This window comes from Sycon ciliatum, chromosome 2 (assembly GCF_964019385.1).
Source record: "Sycon ciliatum chromosome 2, ocSycCili1.1, whole genome shotgun sequence".
Taxonomy (NCBI): domain Eukaryota; kingdom Metazoa; phylum Porifera; class Calcarea; order Leucosolenida; family Sycettidae; genus Sycon; species Sycon ciliatum.
This window is the reverse complement of record NC_088644.1, coordinates 261,532-285,108: the sequence shown is the minus strand read 5'-3', so window position 1 is coordinate 285,108 and position 23,577 is coordinate 261,532. Positions and strand designations below refer to the sequence as shown.

General features: G+C 46.7%; 1 protein-coding gene across 2 annotated transcripts in view; it reads left to right on the top strand.

Annotated features, from left to right (window-relative positions):
• The first annotated feature begins 294 nt into the window (after positions 1-294).
• Positions 295-23,577, top strand: part of LOC135808154 (U2 snRNP-associated SURP motif-containing protein-like) — a 32,268-nt gene continuing 8,985 nt past the window's right edge. The window contains exons 1-16 of one of the 2 annotated variants that reach the window (XM_065321301.1): positions 295-506; positions 597-719; positions 1,789-1,903; positions 2,595-2,767; positions 3,613-3,683; positions 5,167-5,270; positions 8,034-8,140; positions 11,651-11,816; positions 13,384-13,512; positions 15,484-15,578; positions 15,843-15,886; positions 16,761-16,865; positions 18,390-18,456; positions 20,072-20,244; positions 21,273-21,378; positions 23,514-23,570. In XM_065321301.1, the coding sequence (XP_065177373.1) occupies positions 420-506; positions 597-719; positions 1,789-1,903; positions 2,595-2,767; positions 3,613-3,683; positions 5,167-5,270; positions 8,034-8,140; positions 11,651-11,816; positions 13,384-13,512; positions 15,484-15,578; positions 15,843-15,886; positions 16,761-16,865; positions 18,390-18,456; positions 20,072-20,244; positions 21,273-21,378; positions 23,514-23,570 (1,722 nt within the window). In that variant the 5' untranslated portion in view covers positions 295-419. Of the gene's footprint in view, positions 507-596; positions 720-1,788; positions 1,904-2,594; positions 2,768-3,612; positions 3,684-5,166; positions 5,298-8,033; positions 8,141-11,650; positions 11,817-13,383; positions 13,513-15,483; positions 15,579-15,842; positions 15,887-16,760; positions 16,866-18,389; positions 18,457-20,071; positions 20,245-21,272; positions 21,379-23,513; positions 23,571-23,577 lie in introns of both variants that reach the window. The other variant, XM_065321300.1, reaches the window with a different exon arrangement.

The following is a 23,577-nucleotide window of genomic DNA, read 5'->3' as shown; positions in this document are numbered from 1 at the left end:
CGGCCTTCTGGGGATTTCCCTGCACCTAGTCCTAGAACGAGCCAGCCCGGCCCAGCCAAAGCACTGAAGATCGGCCACGTGACTGAACATGATGGGAGTCATGAGTCATGGTCAGTCGTCAGACTCGTCATCCGCGGCCGCGGCCCGCGGCAGCGGGGCCGGGGCTACTACCACTAGCTAGCGCGCGCTACCTGTAGTACCCGCCCGCACGCGCAGCCCAGTGAGCTATGATTCTATGTATGAATTATGATGCAAGCAGGATCGCGATCGAGCGAAGACCAGGATCATATCAACAAGACCACCGGAGCGATTTTTTTTTCGATGTGAGAGGCTTCAGTTTTCAGAACTAAGTTTTTGACGGATGGATCCTGGTGTGTACATAGTTACAATGTAGTTGGTTACTTTGCAGAATAGGAGATATGTCGACTCTTGCAGGACTCAATAAGAAGGCCACTAAAAAAGCCTTGCCATGGGGCCAGTCGAAAGACAAAGACAGCGGAGAGAAGGTACATGGATACCTCGAGTGAAATCATTTTCTGAATAGTTTTCTCATCACTATGCGAAATTTCAATCATTTACTTTGTGCATGTATTCAGAGCTCTGGAAACAAAATGAGCTTTTCTTTAGGTACGAAATCATCCACGAGTCCTGCTCCGGTCTCCAAACGCAGTGCTCTCTTCAAATCGAAATCGGAGCGTGAAAAGGAAGATCGTAAGAAGGTATGAATAATTATAATGTATCAATAATTTATAAAGTATAATTCACTGATTATATTGTAGGAGTGGCAGCGTGAAGTGATAGTTAGGAGACGCATTCCAGATATATTGTATAACCACACGTGTGCTAATAACTTTCAGTGCAACACGTCTCCTAGCAACTTAGTGCTGGCCATTTAAGTGCTCCATTTTGAGCTTGATATAATGTCTACTTGCAAAATGTGGTACATGTATGTGTACGTGTAGTATACCACAGTATCAAGAGTACATAACCAATGGTTATGTACTCTTGATACTGTGGTATACACATGTACGTTACAACGGAGGCAAAGCTTCGAGCCGCCTCGACCGGCCTTGTTTATACTGTCGTATGGGTATTGTGTTTTACGGGATAAGAGGTGTGCACCCACCCCCTTTGGCTAGAACCCTGGACAGGCATTGCCACTTTATCAACATTAGAGAGTTTCTGTCACACGGTAAAACGTACCAAAGTACGTATGGAAACCTCGTTGCGGTACGGGATCAAGTTCCACACGGATTTTTTCGTACCGTTTTCCGTGTGAAGCACGCTTCGCACGGACTGGTCTCCGTGTGAAAACTGAGCGCACAGAGTACATGTGGCGGGAAGTTCGAGCATGCTACGCACAGCAGAACCGGCGCAACGTTCTTAAAATCCGTGTCGAACTTCACTGCGGTTAACACGGAGTTTGTTGCGTAGTTCCGTGTAGCAGAAACTCACTATTATCTGCAGATGTATCTTGTCTGAAGATCAGCAGAATCGGTGAATGGATGAGAACATGTTCGTGTTTCTAGAATCAGTACGCACGTGTATTGTTCGAAGTGTGATGGTGGTGTTCACTGTCATGTGTGTGTGTGTGTGTGTGTGTGTGTGTGTGTGTGTGTTTGTGTGTGTGTGTGGTGTGTGTCACGTGTGTGTGTACATGTGTGTGCATGTGTGTACATGGTGTTTGTGTGTGTGTGTGCATGTGCGTGTGTGCATGTGCACACATATGTGTGTGTGTGTGTGTGCATGTGTGTGTGTGCGTGCGTGTATGTGCACATGTATGTGCAGAATGATGAGCAAGCTACTGCTGAAGTATTTGCCGAGTTTGTGGCTTCCTTTGAGGAAACGCCAACTGGACAAGGCAAAGCGTTTGTACGTGGAAGCGTCATCAATGCTGAGACAGGTAACTGTTGCTTGATTCAATAATTGCACCGTTTTGGACAGTAAAACCTGCCTAGGAGACCACTCTGATAAAGCAGCTATTTGTCCCAGAGGACCACTACAGCCAGAACCAAGGGATGTGATTTCCTGTCCCTACTGTCAGATACACCCTGGCCCACATAAGAAGACCACCTACACCATAGGTGTACACGGGACCATATTTGGAAGGTCTCTTGAGCCATCGGCACATCTTTCACTCTACATCACATGTCATGTTGATTTGTAGAGTGGTACAAAATTAATAAATATTCGATTTTCCAGTGTTTTGCTGTTGTTGTCGCTGTGATTCAACATTCTTTTGTCACTTAGTCGTTGTTGCGGATACTTCGGCTGCTGCTGCTCTCGTTTCAAATATTTATTCTCATGATGGCCTGTGGTCAATAAGAGTTGTTGCTGTTGTTGCTGTTGTTGCTGTTGTTGCTGTTGTTGCTGTTGTTGTTGTTGTTGTTGTTGTTGTTGTTGTTGTTGTTGTTGTTGTTGTTGTTGTTGTTGTTGTTGTTGTTGTTGTTGTTGTTGTTGTTGTTGCTGTCGCTGTCGTTGTTATTATTTTTGTTGATGATCATGCTCATGACGATGTCTTTGTTATGAGGTCTTGTTTGCCATTCACCGAGTTCCCTTCTTTGTACATGTACTGATGTGTTTGTCGCGTGTAGAAGAGAGTGAGAGTAGTGCAAGTGCAAGTGGCCACAAAGGATCACTGTACAAACCAACTTCCCGCCTGGCTGAATCCATCAAGGAGAAGACCATAGCGCACACCATGTCTACCATAGCTGCAGGATCTGGAATCCTGGGACCATATCCAGGAGATTCTCCTGGTGCCAAACCAGTATGTTTGTAGTATTTCTGCTTTCACTAGTTTGTTGATAGATATGAGCATGATGTGTGCCCCCAAGTGTGTTGCAACTGAATGTGGTGCACCCAAATGTGGTGCTCACATTTATTGTAGCACTGTCCTAACAGAATTTCAATCCGACGACGTCTTTGTTGAAATGCAGTACTCCATGTATCATGTATGCATAGTTTCAGACATCCCGTGTTCACTCCATGATCCGATCCTCTGCATACTTGTGCACATCGTGAATTCACCAACTTGGTCTACTTGATTTGTGTGGAGCGCCTTCTCAGAACAGTGGTCATAGGGGATGACAATTGTGACTGTCGAGCAGCTGATGGACTGAGAGGACACCATGGGTAGAAGTTGGCAGAAAAGCACGTGCATGACCTTCATGATAGGAGCAAAACACGCTCAGACTCGGATATGCAGATGTGTGTACGTTTGTGTGTGTGCGTGTATATGTGTGTGTGTGCACGTCTGTGTGTGTGCGTGTGTGTGTGTGTGTGTGTGTGTGCCTCACATAGCACAGTGGTATGTGCAGTCGATTCCAAACTAGAGGCAGTGGGTTCCATTCCTGACAATTATGCCTGCCACACACATTCCTCTCTTTCTCCGTCTCCTAAGTGGTTATCAGCAGAAAATAGTATGTGTTTGTGTGCTTGGCCTGTGCCTCTCTGCTGCTCTCTGACTGGGGGTCTCTCTCTCTCTCTCTCTCTCTCTCTCTCTCTCTCTCTCTCTCTCTCTCTCTCTCTCTCTCTCTCTCTCTCTCTCTCTCTCTCTGCCTCTATTTCTACCTTTCTACCTCTTCATTTCTCTCTTTTCTTGTCAATCTTTAGAAACGACCGAAGGAGAAAGAAAAGAGCAAGAGCAAGAGCAACCTGGAGATGTTCAAGGAAGAGCTGAAAAGGTGTGAAACTGCATGCAGTTCAGAACAGTAAAGTCAGCTGTGCAATGATGGATTGCAATACACAAACAGTAGTCGAACCACACCACACATTCAATATATTCACAGAGCGCTCTGTCTCTGTTCTAGGGCGCGTTTGGTTGGTACGAACTAGAACAGGATTCACCAGAACAGCGCGTTTGGTTGGGACTGCACCTGTTCTGGGTCGGCCAGAACATGTTCTGCTTGCTCCGGCCTCGAGGCCGGAGCAGACCGAGCAGTTTCACTTTTTCACAGTGAAACCTGGCGGGAACATCGATTTTGGTCCCCAATGATCACGTGCATACGCTTTTGGGTTGGACTCGTCGTACCGTACACAGTGACCATGGTGACCCATACACATTTTGAAGAATGCACCAAGTTTGGCATACTTTTCACAAAAATATGCTCTGTTTCTGGAGTACCGTTTGGTTGGCATGAGGCTGCTCCATGTGCACCAGCTGCTCGATCCTGTTCTAGATCGTACCAACCAAACGCACCCCTAGTCAGTCGTCTTCTATACTAGTAATGTATTTGACCTGCCCTTTCTCCTGCTTGACTTGAAGCTGTGCAACTGGCTATTTTGCAAAAAAATCCTTCTGCAATGTTACCAGGTTGATGAAAATATTTTTGTATACCATAATTATAATATTATTCTTGTACATGTATACCGTACTTCACGACCGTTACCCGCACTTTAAAAATGCATCTCAAAAATCGCTCCTGCGCATTAGACTCCGAATGTCGAGCGTGAATCAACCAGGACTGTGTGCTCCAACAAAGCCTCCAGGCATGTACAATGTAAATCATGTATGATGTCATTTGACCACTGTTCATGGGGTGATAGACAGCCCCAGGTCCAGCCACCGACGTCGCGACCCCCCCCCCCCCCCCACACACACACACATGTTCTGACATGTACTAGTACACATGATGCACATCTTTTAGAATCCCTCTAGTGGCTGCGTTCGATTATGCACTTGAATCGATTCATGAATCCATTCGCATGCATTCAAGTCGTTTGATTTTCATGTCATGGGCCCTGGAATCGATTCGGAATCCATTCACCCTATTAACATGGGGTGATGTGAATAGCGCGAATCGATTCATGAATCGATTCGCGGGCATAATCGAACGCACTCAGTGTACTTCGCTATGGTCAGAGTGGATCGAAGTGTCACCCAGAAGTCATTATTTGTTAACTTCTGACGTCTTCACTTTCAAGCCCAATGGTGATGGTGTATGTCAATCTTGCATGTAGTGCATCGGGCATAACCATTTGCACTGGGGAGCATGTCTGCAGCCAATCTACCACCCTTCAAGGGTTTTTTTGCAAAAGCTGCTCCCAAGAGATGTGCGGGGATTGTATTGATCTGTACAGCTGTCGTGTATGTTGATGGTGGATATGTGCAGGGATTGTATTGACCTGTACAGCTGTACTGTGTATGTTGATGGTGGATATGTGCAGGGAGCAAGAAGAGAGGGATGAACGCCATCGCTTGAAGAAGACCTTGCAACAAGAGGCTGTACGGATCGGTTCAACACCTCCAGCACTGCAGAAAATCATGGCCAGTATGTCGGTGTTGCTTCGCAGTACATGTATGTTGGATGGATATGCTAGCTATGTGCAATGTCCTGTGTGCTGCTGCTGCTGCTGCTGCTGGTACTGCTGCTGCTGGCGGTACTGCTGCTGCTGGCAGTACTGCTGCTGCTGGCGGTACTGCTGCTGCTGGCGGTACTGCTGCTGCCATCACTGCGTGGTATTTGCTGTATTGGTGGTGGCAATGGCAATAGCAGTAGTGGTGGCGGTGATGCAAGTTGATTGCAATGCCACCGCTGCTGGTTTTGGATGCTGTGGTGCTGCTGCTGCTGCTGCTGGTGGTGGTGGTGCTGCTGCTGGTGGTGCTGCTGCTGCTGCTGCTGGTGGTGGTGCTGCTGCTGGTGCTGCTGCTGGTGCTGCTGCTGCTGCTGCTGGGGGTGCTGGTGGTCATGCTGGTGGTCATGCTGGTGGTGGTGCCGCTGGTGGTGCTGGTGGTCATGCTGGTGGTGGTGCTGGTGGTCATGCTGGTGGTGGTGCTGCTGCTGTTGCTGCTGCTGCTGCTGGTGGTGCTGGTGGTCATGCTGCTGGTGGTGCTGGTGGTCATGCTGGTGGTGGTGCTGGTGGTGGTGCTGCTGTTGCTGCTGCTGGTGCTGCTGGTGCTGCTGGTGGTCATGCTGGTGGTGGTGGTGGTGGTGGTGCTGCTGCTGCTGGTGGTGCTGGTGGTCATGCTGCTGCTGCTGCTGCTGACTGTGCATGTTTCTCAGTAATACAGCTTGTATACATGATTGTATGGGTTATCTGATTGTATGGGTTATCTGATTGTATGGGTTCTCTGATTGTATGGTTAAACTTGCATGGTCATACACTGCACAGCGGAAATCCATCCTCTCCTGCAGTGGCTGCGTCACAGTGAAATCTTTGTGGCACATAGGTACATCACGTTATATAAACGATGCGGAGACAACAGTTTTGGAATAGCAATACAATTAATAGAATAAATTCTGCTGGCATCACCACGCATGACTGGAAAGCTTTGCTGACTTCGGTGATGCGTGGTGATGACTGCAGAATTTATTCTTTTTATTGCACGTAGACATTTGCTCATTGGGAACTTGATTTGCTTTACGCACTGGACTTCACTTGGCATCTTGTGTCATGCTTGGGAAATCAGGCTTGGGTGTGTGTGTGTAGATGCCATGTCATGCTTGGGAAATCAGGCTTGGGTGTGTGTGTGTAGATGCCATGTCATGCTTGGGTGTGTGTGTAGATGCCATGTCATGCTTGGGTGTGTGTGTGTAGATGCCATGTCATGTTTGGGAAATCAGGCTTGGGTGGGTGTGTGTAGATGCCATGTCATGCTTGGGAAATCAGGCTTGGGTGTGTGTGTGTAGATGCCATGTCATGCTTGGGAAATCAGGCTTGGGTGTATGTGTGTAGATGCCATGTCATGCTTGGGAAGTCAGGCTTGGGTGTATGTGTGTAGATGCCATGTCATGCTTGGGAAATCAGGCTTGGGTGTGTGTGTGTAGATGCCATGTCATGTGATATGATGTGTCTGTTAGGGCCGATTTCCACTACGGTACCGTGAGTGCCGTGTCGACGATTTGGGTGGGTCACGTGTACCCCACGGTACGAGCTTGAAGCCGAGAGTGATTTACATCTGCGCACAGTCGTTCCGTGCATTCCGTCGGCAGGTCGGATCACCATTTTTTATCAATTTCTGACTTTGGTCTTGAGGGAAAATAGCGGGGGAGATGACTGGAGAAAGCTCAGAAATCAACCAATCGAAAAGCCAAAAGCCAAGAAAAACTTCGTACAGTTGTCCCTCTCTAATCCGGCACCTTTTGCAATGGCATTTTCTGCTGGATAAACAAGGGTGCTGGATTATCAAATCCTGCCGTCCAGCCCGGCCCATCTGTTAACATACATGTTAGTGCCGTACGTCGAAACGTAGGGATTTTCTGTGTCAATCCAAGTTACCGTTAGTACTTTGTGGAATGCATGTCTTTAATATGCACTTGGGAATATCCTATGCACTGGCATGGGATATTCCCAGGTGTATGTTACATGTGCTGCGTATGTTACAATGCTCCCTGACGGTATACGATGTACAACTGCTGGATTAGAAAATCGAATTATGTACAGTTTGAGTGATTTGTTACAGAAAATCGCTGCTGGAGGCGGAATTCAAGTGCCGGATTAAAGCGTAGAAAATGAACTGAAAAATCCGTTTTGGCAGAAAGTGTGCTGGTTTGCAAGGGTGCTGGATAAACAAGTGCCCGATTAGAAAGGGGCGACTGTACCACAAATACAAAAGAAAGAAAAACTTCCTTTCAGGGAGTAGTAAAATACCTACTACTCACTGCATTCGACCTCACGGAATACCACGGCATGCCATTTCCACCCCCCAGAGGCCCTCGGCACGGGAATGTCGACGGGGCTGTACGGCAGGAGCCACGGAATGAACTCGCTCCAAAACTGCCCCTCACGTGAGCAAATCACCATGGGTACTCACGGCACGGCACTCACGGTACCGTAGTGGAAATGGGCCCTAAGGACAGCTTTGAGATTGAATGGGTAAACTGCAGTGCTGTCCGACGAAACAAGGGACTGCAGCCTGGATGTGATGCAGTATTCATTGTAACTTAGACGTACAGTTTCATGCAATGGCCAGTCTATGCAGTTCTCGAATGGTGAGCTCACATTGTTGCTGCTGCTGCTGCTGCTGCTGCTGCTGCTGCTGCTGCTGCTGTTGTTGTTGTTGTTGTTGTTGTTGTTGTTGTCGTCGTTTGCAGTGGAGCGTGGTGAACGTGGTGAAGCCCCAGGGCACATCAGTGGTGGCTCTCATGATCATGGTGATCCACAGACAACCAATCTGTATGTGGGAAACTTGAGTCCTCAGGTTAGTACCTATACTCGTACGTGTGTGCGTGTCACACACACACACACACACACACACACACACACACACACACACACACACACACCTTGGACGCGCTGCCATATTCTGGCTATGCGGACCCCATGGGGGTTGAGCAGGTTCGGAACAGTAGGGGCGATGACGGGATAGGTCCTGTGGGCTTCTGAAACGCCGACCGCAATTGCAAACGATGCAGGAGCTACGGTCTGTGTTGGTTGCTCTGGCCGAGCCACGGCTGCACTTGTGCATAGGCATGAAGCGCCACACACACACACACACACACACACACACACACACACACACACACACACACACACACACACACACACACACACTGCGCACAATGTGGATAATGCGGTTTTCTGTGTGACTGTACTACACTCTGGGCCAATGCCATCATTCAAACCCAGTTCATACACAGGTCATACACAGGTCATATCCAGGTCATACACAGGTCATGTTCAGGTCATACACAGGTCATGCCCAGGTCATACACAGTTCATACATGGGTCATATCCCGGTCATACACAGTTCATACACAGGTCATATCCAGGTCATACGCAGTTCATACACAGTACAGCACATTGCATCCAGGGGCGACAGAAGGTATGGTGCACTCAGCGAGCCACCAGAGATGCTGTATGCCACAGTAGCTAAGGTCTATCACGTTGTTGCATGTGACGAATACGCATGATACCTGCAGGCTAGGGCAAAAGGTGGTACGTTAGATACCGTAATGACAGTAGCTAGCGGGTGCAAAACCCCCTGTGCTAGCACTCACTCACATACTCTACAGGAGGTTGGTATGACAATGCACTGCATGGCATCGTGCATAGGACCTCAAGTGAAATGCGGTAGATGTATTACTGTATGCAGAGGTACACTCCAGGAACTACAGTCCGTTTCAAAAAGATTTGTAATCCTGGCGATCGCCCGCGGAGTTAGGCGTCTTACCGTATGAGCACTCGAGCGCTGCCTGGAAAAACTCACTGTGAACTCGAAGAAATATTCCGCGCGAAAGCAGGAAAAATGACAACTCACTCACGTTTTACAGTCATGTACGCCTGGTTTACAAAAAACGAGTTCTTCCTCGTATCCATAATGGAGTCAGAGAGGACATGTCGAAACGAAAGTGTTGTAAATGTTGACGAGCGGCATGGGTCCCAATTCGTTTTGTGGCCAAAATAGTTTCTTTGAGCTGCGATGCAATTTACTCACCGTGTGACGAAAACGACATCGACACGGACTCATTCCTAAGGCCATGACTTGGCAAAGCTATCTGTGTGACTTCGACGACATTTTGAGAAAAGCAGACGCTTGTGAACGCTGATAGAAGACGGCGTTGACTGCTAAATTCAAATAAATTGGCGATCTTGAAATACTAAAATAAATCTCAAAAAGCTACAGCGCGATGACTTCCATATTCACTCACACCATTTCAGTGTTGTGGGTGTGTTCACATGGCGTGAGCCAGTCAAGTGTCAGTCAGTTCGGCAGGAAGCGCGAGCTCCAACAACAAGTCGTTTGGTGCAGCCATCTTCTTTGTCTCTTGATCACCAAAACAATGAAGACTTGAGGATATGTTGGGATTTGAACTCACAACTTCATGGTCAGCAGACAGCATTCATAACCACAAGGCCAAAAAGGAAAGGATAAATCGTGGGTTTTAATAAAAAATCGATACTGGCTTCCTGGGCAAAATCGAAACCATTGGAAAAGGCCGGAAACCTGGCCGAAATTGTAACTCCTTAACGGCTGGTCCAATTGTTCCGAAACCGTCACAGAACAATTTGCCGTGTCCTAACAAGCCACTCTATGTACTTTGTTGTCCAAATTTCCCTTATCTTCATACTTTTTAAGACCAAAACCTGATTGTACTTCCTCCGCGTCATCGAAATTGTCGCAGTTTGACTAGTGACTTGTCACTTGTTACTGACAACTCCATAAGCTAAGCCATTCAAAACTTATTACACAGTATGATAGTCTGAAGACTAGAGTAACGTTCCAGGACTGTTGGACTGAGAGTTTTCATGCAGAGATGAAGTCCTCGTCGTCGCTGATGTAAATGGAGGCAAAAATATCGTTCCGAAATATTTCAAGGAGGTTGAAAGTTGGTCGCGCCTCATCTCAAATGCTTTGACTTCCTCCACAGGACAAGAGCTGCTATGCTTGTCGTCTGCTAGCTCTGGATGATTTCTACTTCACCACCAACGAAGCCTAGTAAGAATACACGATCGTTGCGAGGTCGGTTGATTACCGTCGGCGGAATCACCTCGATCTTGAAATGAACCTTTTTTAGCCATGGCATACCCATTTATTTTAGCTGTGTGGTCACAGATCATGCAGGTAAGTGTACTATCACGTCCAGCGTGCCCTGTTTTTCAGCATCACTGGCCATGGCACGGCACCTGCGCGTGCATCACGACACTAGCACTACACGGCTCTTGCAGTTAAAATCGTGTACTGAGTGACTCAGCCACTGGTATACCATGGTAGGCACCTGCGCGTGCATCACTAGCACTAGTTGTAGAGTCTACACGGCTCTTGCAGGTACAATCATGTACTGAGTGTCTCAGCCAGAGCGACAAATTTTATCGCTGTTGCAGGCATTTAGTTTGCTGACCCCTCGATGTTTCTCCAAGCGCTGCCTCTTGTTCCACGAAGTCATTCTCACCCCAGCTAAGGTAAAACTGTAATGAGGCTTGAGTGAATGGCCATAAGCACGAGAAATGTGCAGGCTGTAACGCCTGACTGATCTCAGGGAGTCGAAATTACCATCGCAGCGACATCAGCGAAGAAATTGCGTCTAGTTCAAAATTTCCAGCTTCCAACAACAGAAAATAGAACTTTGCCGTCACCCTATACTGATGATTATCACCTATGTCCGATTCCTTGCCTCTGGTACGAGTGCTGGTGAGTAAATACCCCGCTTTATATCAAAAGTCAAACTGCGACAATTTCGATGACGCGGAGGAAGTAAATCTTTTTGAAATGGACTATACAGTCGTGGCAAGTGAAATCCGACACTTGCCATAGGGGACAGTGCCACAAATGGACATCAATGATGTAATGAGCTGTACCTAATTTGTACATTAGAGCAGTATGCATCCCAAACAGGTCGAAAGGTCACAGAGTAGATACACACAGTTCACAGACATGTTACACATTAGGAGTGTTGCTATCCAGTCCCCATTCATTTTTGCTCGCACCTTTGAACCTTTCTTGTGAACCTTGACTGTGACGAGTAGGAGTTCTGTCATGAGACAGATAACAGTTGTATGTAACACATGTACTACGTATGTAGGGCTGCAGGGGCTGCACACTCCATGGTGTAGTCCCTCATGCCAAGTGTCGGATTTCGCTTGTGCTAGGTCTCCCATAATTTATCTGCACAACCTGTGTATGTTGAGCAGAAGCCGACTGGAGTCCATTTCTCCGTGTATTAGTCTTTGATTGTGTTCTGTCCATGTGTTTATGTTGCTTCAATGGCAGATGAATGAAGAGTTGCTATGCTTGACCTTTGGCAAGTTTGGTCCCCTTGCTTCTGTCAAGATTATGTGGCCAAGGACAGATGAGGAGAAAGCTAGAAATAGGATGTGTGGATTTGTTGCTTTCATGTGTCGTGAAGATGGCGGCAAAGCACTCGATGCGTTGAATGGTTAGTCTTAGCCCTTGCTCTAGGCTGCCACTGACTACTAGTAGTTGTGTGGCATTCTCTCAGGATTGTGCTCTGTCTTTGGTGGAAAAAGTCATTCTTGTATCTACGTTGAACTATATGCAAGTATATGCAAGTAGAACTCGGATCGTGAGCCAATTAAATGGACAGTTAGTCATAACTCGTAACATTTTGTCCTTCTTCTTTTTCACAATAATATGCTAGACTATAATGCAAACACTGTAATACTAGTAACTGCTTTGCAAGAGGAATAGTGTTGTGTCACCGGGGAGATTTCGTTGCAAGTCTGTGGCCTGAAAACGCACAGATTTGAGCAGCAGTTGGTGCATTCTGTAAGAGGTTGTTTCCCAATAAATTGCACAGTGACTATACATGCAGCTAGGTCAAACGCTGAAGTAGTACAGTGGTCTAAACACGAAAGCTGATACTATTCATTTAAACATTTTGAAAATATTACCATTGTCTTTTGATAAGGGGTGAAACGATTAGTTCGAATATTCGAGTATTCGTTCCAAAATTTCAAACGAGCGAGTATTCGAAATTTTGCACTTGATCGGTTTTTTGTTTTTTTTAGTATTGGCATTCTATTTTTCCGAAACCTCTGTTGTACCGCTCATCAACTGGTATGCATGCCTTTGAGTCAGTATTTTATGAGTTGCACGATGCGATCAAAACGGCAAGTAACGTTAGTTTGTCACGAGATAATGAAAGTAAAAAGAATTCGGGTGGACACACCCATTCCCATAGCGCTGCATATCACATCCGAACCAGTTCCGTTATTTTACAACGTTTCGGCACTTGGCCATCGTCAGGTAATAACAATGAATACCGTGGAAGCCACACAAGAGCAGTATATACGCAGAGTGTAGCGCCAAAAAAGATGCGAATTATGTCACCTAGTATGACAGAGAGAGAGAGAAAAGGCGCAACTAGCACATCACGGAGGAGAAGCAGCAGAAGGTAGCGCGCATTGTGCTCTGTGAATGGCGTTACGCAGAGTGTAGCGCCAAAAAATAAAATGATGCGAGTTATGTCACCTCTATACAGAGGGGGGGGGGGGGGGGGGGGGGGAGAAGGTGCAACTGTGCACATCACGGAGAAGAAGAGCGCGCCGTTGTGCTCTACGAAGTGAGGGTACATGCCAAATAATTATGGTGTTAATTCTAGCACAAAAAAAACAACGTTGAAACATTGTAAAATAACGGAACTGGTTCGGATGTGATATGCAGCGCTATGGGAATAGGTGTGTCCACCCGAATTCTTTTCACAGATGAAGCTGCAGGAAGCCTCAGCCCTTCTTCAAAAATAATGAAAGTACTGGTGAAAATCGTTACTTTACACTCTGTACAAGACGTCGGCGACTTCTGTTCTATGTCCCCAGCTAATTTCTTCCGAATTGGTCGAGAACTCATAAATCTAGCGCTTTAGAATTTTGATAAAATACTCGAAATAATCGGATACTCGATCGAATATTATGAATGAGTGATCGATTGGTCAAAATAGATACTCGTTTCACCCCTATCTTTTGATAATCTTTTTTGATCTCCAGGAAAGGAGGTGATGGGATTTGAGTTGAAGATGGGCTGGGGTAAGGCTGTGCCCATCCCCCCTGTTCCTTTCTACGTTGCACCGGAGCTGCAGTCAACTGTTGCTGCCACTATGCCACCGCCTCCATCTGGTGAGTGCCGTGTTGCAGTGTGCTGCAATGTGCTGCAGCGTGTTACAGTGTGTTGTAGTGTGCTGCAGTGTGTTGCTGTGTGCTGCGGTGTGTTGTAGTGTGTTGCTGTGTGCTGCGGTGTGTTGCATTGTGCTGTAGTGTGCCGTAGTGTGTTGCATTGTGCTGTAGTGTGCTGCAGTGTACTGCAGTCTGTTGTAGTGTGTTGTAGTGTGCTGCAGTCTGTTGCATTGTGTTGCATTGTGCTGCAGTGTGCTGCAGTGTGCTGCATTGTGCTGCAGTGTGCTGCAGTCTGTTGTAGTGTGTTGTAGTGTGTTGTAGTGTGCTGCAGTGTGTTGTACTGTAGTGTGTTGTAGTGTGCTGCAGTCTGTTGCATTGTGTTGCATTGTGCTGCAGTCTGTTGTAGTGTGGTGTAGTGTGTTGCATTGTGTTGTAGTGTGTTGTAGTGTGTTGTAGAATGTTGCATTGTGTTGTAGTGTGTTGTAGTGTGTTGTAGAATGTTGCATTGTGTTGCATTGTGTTGTAGTGTGTTGTAGTGTGTTGTAGTGTGTTGCATTATGGTGCAGTGGTTTGTAGAATGTTGTAGTGTGTTGTAGTGGTTTGGAGTGGTTTGGAGTGTGCGGCGGTGTGTTGCAATGTATTGTTGTGGCGTACTTGGTAATGCCCACTGGTTCTCTTGTGCGGGCATGATCATGAAACGTGATGCATGATGCATGCAGTTTGACGGTAGCAAAACACGTCACAAGAGTGGTTACATGACATAGTAATTTTGAAGAACATACTGGCAGACCTTGCCCAGCAAAATGTTTGTGGAATAACAGTGGGAATGAGTGGACAATTAGGTCACGGTCTCACCTAGCAAACCTTGTTTGGCTTGTGCTTGCAGTGGCTTGTGCTTGCAGTGGCTTGTGCTGGCAGTGGCTTGTGCTGGCAGTGGCTTGTGCTGGCAGTGGCTTGTGCTGGCAGTGGCTTGTGCTAGCAGTGGCTTGTACTGGCAGTGGCTTGTGCTTGCAGTGGCTTGTGCTTGCAGTGGCTTGTGCTTGCAGTGGCTTGTGCTGGCAGTGGCTTGTGCTGGCAGTGGCTTGTGCTGGCAGTGGCTTGTGCTTGCAGTGGCTTGTGCTGGCAGTGGCTTGTGCTGGTGGTGGAGTGTGCTGGCAGTGGCATGTGCTGGCAGTGGCATGTGCTGGCAGTGGCATGTGCTGGTAGTGTAGTGGAGAGTGCTGAATGTGGCATGTGTTGGTCGTGGCTTTTGCTGGTAGTGGAGTGTGCTGAATGTGGTATGTGATGACGGTGGCTTTTGCTGGTGGCTTGTGCTGGTAGTGGCGAGCGGTTACACTATGAAGAAAGTGATCATGAGGTTCACTCTAGAGTGACGTGAAGTTTGACAGGCGGCCAATTGATCATACGTTCAGATTGACAGTTTTGTCACGGGCGACGATGTTTGCAATCCTACCGGCAGAATTCTACTGTAAAACATGTTTTCTAATAAGTTTCAAATTTAGTGATTTTCTTGTTATCCTTGTATGTTAGCAGTATATAGGTTGGTGATGTGTGTCCTCATGATGTCGCAAGATGCAGCTGACCTGCAAGAAGCAGCTGATCTGTATCTGTACCTGTGGACAGTGGATTGTGGATAGTGGGCTGTGGACAGTGGGCTGTGAATAGTGGACAGTGGATAGCGGGCTGTGGATAGTAGATAGTGGGTTGTGGACAGTGGCTGTGAATAGTGGGCTGTGAATAGTGGACAGTGGATAGCGGACTGTGGATAGTAGATAGTGGGCTGTGGACAGTGGCTGTGAATAGTGGATATGAATAGTGGATGGTGGACAGTGGCTGTGACTAGTGGATAATAGGCTGTGAATAGTGGATAATGGGCTGCGGATAGTGGATAATGGGCTATGGACAGTGGATAGTGGCACTTGTAGAACCATGACCATGTCTTCTTGTTGATTGGTATGGTATTCGTGATTTCAGGAAAACCGTTTAACGCTCAATCTCGTGATACAGTCAAGCCGGGTGCAAGACGCTCCACTCTCTCCTCATCTGGTGGTAAAGATGATGATAATGAGGTAAGAGTTAAGAATACAGGCATGCATGTGTTCTCTTTCTCTCTCTCTCTCTCTCTCTCTCTCTCTCTCTCTCTCTCTTCTCTCTCTCTCTCTCTCTCTCTCTCTCTCTCTCTCTCTCTCTCTCTCTCTCTCTCTCTCTAACTTTCTCTCTCTAACTTTCTTTCTCTTACTTTTTCAACTCTTGTAAAATCTGTCCTGGCCTCTTTGTCATCTTCCATCTTCTGACACGTATCTTCTATATGTCTTCTTTCTCATCTTTGACAGGACTTGCGTAATTTGGTCATCCCTGTGGTTATTCCACATGATCGGTATGTGCCTATCTCTAGGAGCTGTGCATCACTTCATCTTCACTTGCTCTGTTCACTATGATCATATTCCCTTAGCACTTTTCGTGTTGGTGAATGATGCGCTAGAAGTCTGCAATCTGCAGCATTAGTTCTTTCTCTTGCTTTCTCCAGCATGCCAGCAGCATTGTCACTTGCTACACTTACAACTTCTCTAAACTGTTTTATACTAGAGACGTAGTACAGCAGGAGACACTGTATTTCATGAACTGTATTTCCTGAACTGTATTTCCTATATTGTTGACTCCATTTGTTGTTCGTTCTCATCGATGTGGGGAGGTGGTTTTGCAGTTTCTTTCTTATTTTCACCCCAGTCTACAACACACCTCGTGTGTCTACTTTTAGTTCTCAGCACACACGCACACACGCACACACACACACACACACACACACACACACACACACACACACACACACCTTGGACATTGGACCTTGGACGCGCTCCCATGTTCTGGCTATGCGGACCCCATGGGGGGGGGGGGGGGGGGTTGAGCAGGTTCGGCACAGTAGGGGCGATGACAGGGTAGGTCCTGTGGTCTACTGACACGTCGACCGCAATTGCAAACTATGCAGAAGGAGCTACTGTCTGTGTCGGTTGCTCTGGCCGAGCCACGGTTGCACTTGTGCTGCAGCTTCCACTGCGCCCGCTGCAACCGCTGTGTGCTATCGCTCCAAGGCATGAAGCGTCACACACACACACACGCACACCCACCCACACACACACGCACACACACAGAGGCATGCCATTGATCACATCGTCACACACACACACACATCATCCCCTGCCTGTTTGTGGAAATGACAGCGTTTTTGTTTGATTTGCACATCTCCTCTGCAGAAATCTTCTTTGTGTGATCCATCGAGTGATAGAGTTTGTTGTACGGGAAGGACCGATGTTTGAAGCTATGATTATGAACAAGGAAATCAATAATCCCATGTTTCGGTGAGAACTACTAGCAGGACCTTGTGCTGGCGCAGCTGCTTATGCCGCACGATTTGGCACCATTTCCATCACTGCCATTCTGCTGATACATGACTGTGTGTTGTGATGTGTTATGGTGTGCTGTGTTGTGTGACAGTGTGCTGTGTTGTGTGACAGTATGCTGTGATGTGTGACAGTGTGTTGTGATGTGTGACAGTGTGTTGTGATGTGTGACAGTGTGCTGTGATGTGTGACAGTGTGTTGTGTTGTGTGACAGTATGTTGTGATGTGTGACAGTGTGCTGTGATGTGTGACAGTATGCTGTGATGTGTGACAGTGTGCTGTGATGTGTGACAGTATGTTGTGATGTGTGACAGTGTGACAGTGTGTTGTGATGTGTGACAGTGTGCTGTGATGTGTGACAGTGTGTTGTGTTGTGTGACAGTATGTTGTGATGTGTGACAGTGTGCTGTGATGTGTGACAGTATGCTGTGATGTGTGACAGTGTGTTGTGTTGTGTGACAGTGTGCTGTGATGTGTGACAGTGTGCTGTGATGTGTGACAGTATGCTGTGATGTGTGACAGTATGCTGTGATGTGTGACAGTGTGTTGTGATGTGTGACAGTATGTTGTGATGTGTGACAGTATGCTGTGATGTGTGACAGTGTGCTGTGATGTGTGACAGTGTGTTGTGATGTGTGACAGTATGCTGTGATGTGTGACAGTATGCTGTGATGTGTGACAGTATGCTGTGATGTGTGACAGTATGCTGTGATGTGTGACAGTGTGCTGTGATGTGTGACAGTATGCTGTGATGTGTGACAGTGTGTTGTGATGTGTGACAGTATGCTGTGATGTGTGACAGTATGCTGTGATGTGTGACAGTATGTTGTGATGTGTGACAGTATGCTGTGATGTGTGACAGTGTGCTGTGATGTGTGACAGTGTGTTGTGATGTGTGACAGTGTGCTGTGATGTGTGACAGTGTGCTGTGATGTGTGACAGTATGCTGTGATTTGTTATGGTGTTGTACAGTGTGTGGTGTAGTTGCTCATATACATTGTGCTAGTTCCAGTTGCAGCAGCAGCATTATGGTTGATGGTATTATAATTATGTGAAGATATTCCATGTAGCATATTTGCTCTACTGCGCGCGCTTCTTCTGGTGGTTTTGGTGCATGGGTGTGAGACTTGCTTTACACTGCCATAGATGTGAGACTTGCTATACACTGCCATGGGTGTGAGACTTGGTATACACTGCCATGGATGTGAGACTTGGTATACACTGCCATGGGTGTGAGACTTGCTATACACTGCCATGGGTGTGAGACTTGGTATACACTGCCATGGGTGTGAGACTTGCTATACACTGCCATGGGTGTGAGACTTCTTGTGTGTCACTGTGGGCATGCTGTGGACACTCTGTGACTACGCTGTCGTTGCTCTTATGGTGTTGCTTCACAAATTGAGCTCTGCTTTTGTGGTGTGGTGCAATGCAATGCATGCGCTTTCTTGTGATGTGGTGGATGTGTGTTGTCGTGGACAGGTTTCTCTTCGACAACAAAGAGCCAGCTCATATCTATTACCGATGGAAGTTGTGTTCCATCTTACAGGTTAGTGATGTAAAACGGAGAGGTTCCAGGCTGTCCAAGAGACTGCTCAATGCCAAGAGGCAGAGCTAGTTCAAACAATAAGAGGACGGAAAAAGTGTTTTAACTCTGAGTTTCACGCACTAAGCGATCATCAGAAAACGGTACTTCCTCCGCGTCATCGAAATTGTCGCAGTTTGACTTTTGATATAAAACAGGGTAAATACTCACCAGCAGTCGTACCACAGGTAAGGAATCGGACATAGACAATAGTTATCAGTATAAGATGACGGCAAAGTTCTATTTTCTGTTGTTGGAAGCTGAAAATTTTGAACTAGATGCAATTTCTTCGCTGATGTCGCTGCGATGGTACTTTCGACTCGCTGAGATCAGTCAGGCGTTGCAGCCTGCACATTTCTCGTGTTTATAGCCATTCACTCGAAAACTCATCACTGTTTTACCTGAGCTGGGGTGAAAATGACTTCGTGGAACAAGCGGCAGCGCTTGGAGGAGCATCGAGGGGTCAGCACTATATGCAAGCAAGAGCGATAAAATTTATCGCTCTTGCATTCATGCAAGGAATGCTGAGACACTCAGTACCTGCAAGGGCCATGTAGACTCTGTGTGTACACTGTACTGAGATTGTAGTGCTAGTGACGCACGTGCAGGTACTGTGCCAGTGATGCTGAAAAAGAGTGCGCTCTCGACGTGATAGTACACTTACCTGCATGAGCAGTGACCACACAAATAAAATGAATGGGCATCTCACGGCTAAAAAAAGTTCATTTGAAGATCGAGGTGATTCCGCCGACGGTAAGCACCCGACCTCGCAACGATCGTGTATTCTTACTGCGTTGGTGGTGAAGTAGTGCTCATCCAGAGCTAGCAGACGCAAGCATAGCAGCTCTTGTCCTGTGGAGAAAGTCAAAGCGGTTGAGATGAGGCGCGACCAACTTACAACCTTCCTGGAAATTTGTGGAACGATATTTTTTCGTCCTTTGACATCAGTGACGACAAGGCCTTCGTCTCCGTGTGAAACTCTCAGTCGAACTGTCCTGGAACATTACTCTAGACTTCAGACTATCATCCTGTGTAATAATTTTTGTATGGTTTAGCTTATGGAGTTGTCAGTAACAAGTGACAAGTCACTAGTGAAACTGCGACAATTTCGATGACGCGGAGGAAGTAGTTAGTGATTAGGTATTGATGTATATTACCACATAATGTGTATTGCACATACTTACTCGTACACGTGCCCATCGCTGAAGCGATGATAGCAAACAAGCTATGTTAGACATACATGTGGCAACTTGTGCTGGGATTGTACCATTGAACAGCTTGCAAGGCTGGTTGGTCTACACCACACAGCTGAGTGAAGTGGCTACAGTGCACTACATGTACATTGTCTCCACTCTCTCCACTGACTCTATGGTCTATACCGACTGTGTGGTCTATACTGTGGAGGCTGGTCGCTCGGTCAATATTCAACCAGCAATCCCCGACTGCGCATGTATGATTTAAATTGATTTTAGACTTTGCACTGACAAGAGTCTGCTGGAGAATTGGATTTGGAGCCTGCTGTTATTCCATTTTCTTCACCTGTTGCTACCATTGTACTGATGTGTGTTCTCTTTGGTAGGGTGAGCGGACAGACAAGTGGCGCCTACAGGAGTTTGGTATGTTCAAAGGTGGGTCAGTGTGGCGCCCACCACCTATGCCACAAATCAAAACAACTCTGCAGGCACCAACCATTGAAGACCCGAAGCTGAATGTTCCAGCTCTAGTAGACAAGAAAGGACAATTGTCTGAGAAGTAAGTTTTGCTAAATTCTGTCTTTGCACATGGAAGTACTGTGTCAGGATCTATTTGTGTGGCTTTGCAAGGCTTTGCAAGGCATCACTTTTTGTTGCTAGAATCTCCAAATGAATACAACGTACCAGAGAGAGCAGTGTTTGTCCCACTATGTGACTATGTCTACAGTTACTCTACACACTATGTGACTATGTCTACAGTTACTCTACACACAATTCAGCTTTCATTAATACCGTAAAGTACCGCCAGAGCGCCCCACCATCGCGTCCTTTCGTGGTCGTATTTGTGGAGGTGGTCTCCTGTCTGTAGGTCATACAACATGAACTTTGTACACACATTGCACTTTCTGCAGACAATCTGTACCTTCGAGCGGGCACGGGCTCCACACAAAAAGACTGCTTAGTTTGACCTTAGTAAGGTTCTCACACTGTACAAACTTCGTTGCACTCTGCCATACGATTTTCCTTTCCATGGCTGTAAAATCAAGGTGGGGCGCTCTCACGAGACGGGGCGCTCTGGCTGTACTTTACAGTACTTGTAGTTTGCTCTAGGGCAGTGTGATTTGAAGGGAATGTACAGGTAGGCATGACATGCTGTTTGATGGGTACCATACTTCAGAGTGCAAGCATTTGACTGGGAGCATTCTACATCTTGAAAGGTGCAATTCTTATCTGGAACAGATCTGTCAGATTTGAATACAATTCTTGAAAAGTGAAAGCAAGGGAAAGGTCGAAATTTTGAGGGTCATCAATGAATCTTCACACAGTTATACACCACACAATGAATCTAGCAAAGAAAAGCATAGTCTCTGATTGTTGATAGGCCTTCCCGTTCGTGTATGTACAAGACGACCTTTACTATAATTATATTAATAGCTGTTGGGTCACCCATATTAATAATAATGGGTCACCCATGACCATCCTGTGCTGTTGATCGAAAATTGAGTGCTCAAAACTTAACTGCTGCTGTTGTTGTTGTTGTTGTTGTTGTTGCTGTTGTTGTTGTCGTTGTCGTTGTTGTCGTGGTAGGAATCGTGATTTCTTGGAGGATATGCTTCACAAAATTACGATCGATCGCCAGACGATTGCTGATGGCATGGTGTTCTGTTTAGATCATGCAGACTGTGCTGAAGAGGTATGTATGCAGAAGCATTGCTTGTTTTATCCTGCTGCTGTTGCTGCTGCCGGTGGTGTTTGTGCTGCTGGTGTTGCTGCTGCTGCTGGTAGCCTTAGGCCCCGGGCACACGGAGGCAAACAATCAGCGTTTTCCGCTGCTGCGGCTAATAGGAAACAGCGGCAAATATTTCCCTATCGGTCACACTGTACTTGCGTGCTGTTGGCAGCTGCAGCGTTTTTTTGGCTGGTAACATGGAAACAGTTCAGACTGTGACGCACTCAGAAGCTTGAAAGAAGATCATAATTATTCCGAATTCTTCTTGCTAGTTGTGTTTCTCAACACCGGTGGTGATGCGGATGTGCCAACTTTACTCTGCATCCTTCTCTCTCTGCTACCAGAGCTCCATTACTCTGTATCCTCTCTCTGGTACCAGAGCTCCATCACTCCATCAGCGCACCTTCCAGCTCTTCCGTCCACTTCGTGATCACTAGCGACTCCTCAAATAAACTCTGGAGGAAAGTGTCAAAGCAAACTGTCTGAAGAAAAGGCTGACGGAAAAGATGAAACTCCAGGATGCCGCGACAGGACCTGCAATGTTGGAATTATTTCTAGAAAGCAGAAGCTCGCACGATCGTCTCGAGATCTCCTAGAACTAACTTGCACTGGGTTTGTAGGGATTCCTGCATTCCCGCGTAATTTCCCGGTACTGACGATGGCACAGTTTGCTGCTCAGATTGTGATGTCCAGCAGAAAACGCTAGCTATCGGTTCAGGTTTTCCGCAGCAGCATTTTCCGCAGATATTTGCCGCTGCAGCCATGATAGTCATGACAACAGCGGAAAACGCTGCTGCGTTTTTTTGATTTTGTCTCGGTGTGACTGTGGCCTACAGTCCATTCAGAAAAAGATGGACTTCTAGCTTTTGGCCATGAATGGGTCAAACGTTGAGTTTCTGTAGAATTTTTTTCTGCAATTCCCTATGGAATCCTCTTCCAATTATGTTTCTGAAGTCTATTTCTCCAAAAAGCAAACCGTAGCAAGAATAGGATTTCGGCCAGGTTTTGCCCCAAGAGCAGTGAATTGGAAAAAAAACATCACAATCCAGGCCGTTTGACCCTGCCTGCAACAACCCTGCCTGCAACAGTGCATTGTGCGGTTCGAGCCCCAGTTCAGGTACCCTTTTTGGACCCTTTTTCAAATTTCAAATTTCGCAACACTGCACTGTGTACGATAACATCTTGAAAAATGGCCAAATACGGGAGCTCGCCAGGGCCAGAGCCAGGGCCCATGTTTTTGTGAATGGACTGTAATGGACTTTGTTTTACATGGCAGCAGCAACAGCAGCAACAGCAGCAGCAGCAGCAGCAGCATCGAATACCTAAGTACAGCCGCAGTCTACTCCCGAGTAACTGTTAGGGACAATCACAACCAGTTTTTGGCCTTTGAACCTTGGTTCTGCCTAGGCTAGGGCCTGGGGGATATGAACTCCCATTTAGCAAGTAACACTACCAGTGCTGCCAAATAATTTTCGCCCAAAATCGGACACCCTTCAGTTCACCGCCAAGGCTGGCCACATGGTGCGAATTTTTCTCCTCGGCAAATTTTTTACAGAGAATTCAAAATATCGCCTAAAACACCATGAAAATTCACTTCGTTGCCATGGTAACCCCGGAGTTATGAATTTTGTAATGATGAATGTGGTCGCACACTGACTCTGTACAGACTGTCAGCGTACATGCCATCCAGCCTGATCCAGGCATGTTACTTTGCACTTCCACAGCCAAGCGCTAGCCTTTTTAGAAGCAAATGTACAGTGATTTGTGCCTTCAGTTGCGCTGAAAAGTGAAAGTACAGGACTTCTGCATAGGGAAGTAATGATCTGTGACATTTTGGCTGCTTTTCGGACGTTTCCCTTTTCGGACCGGTTTTCGGAAGAGCCTTCAAAAATCGGACACTGTCCGAAAAATCGGACGGTTTGGCAGCACTGCACTACCGTTGTGTGTGATGCAGTGTTTTCAGCGGCTTGTGGGCGATTACAAAGTACTTGGGAAGTATCTTCCCTAAACTCAACTGTTTTAATTTCTGGTCCACGATCATGCTTTGTGCAATTTTTTAATTGTGTGCTGTGTGTGCTGTACGTATGATTCTTCTACAGATTGTGGAGTGCATCACAGAGTCACTGTCGATTCTTGAAACGCCCATTCCTCTAAAGGTACTAA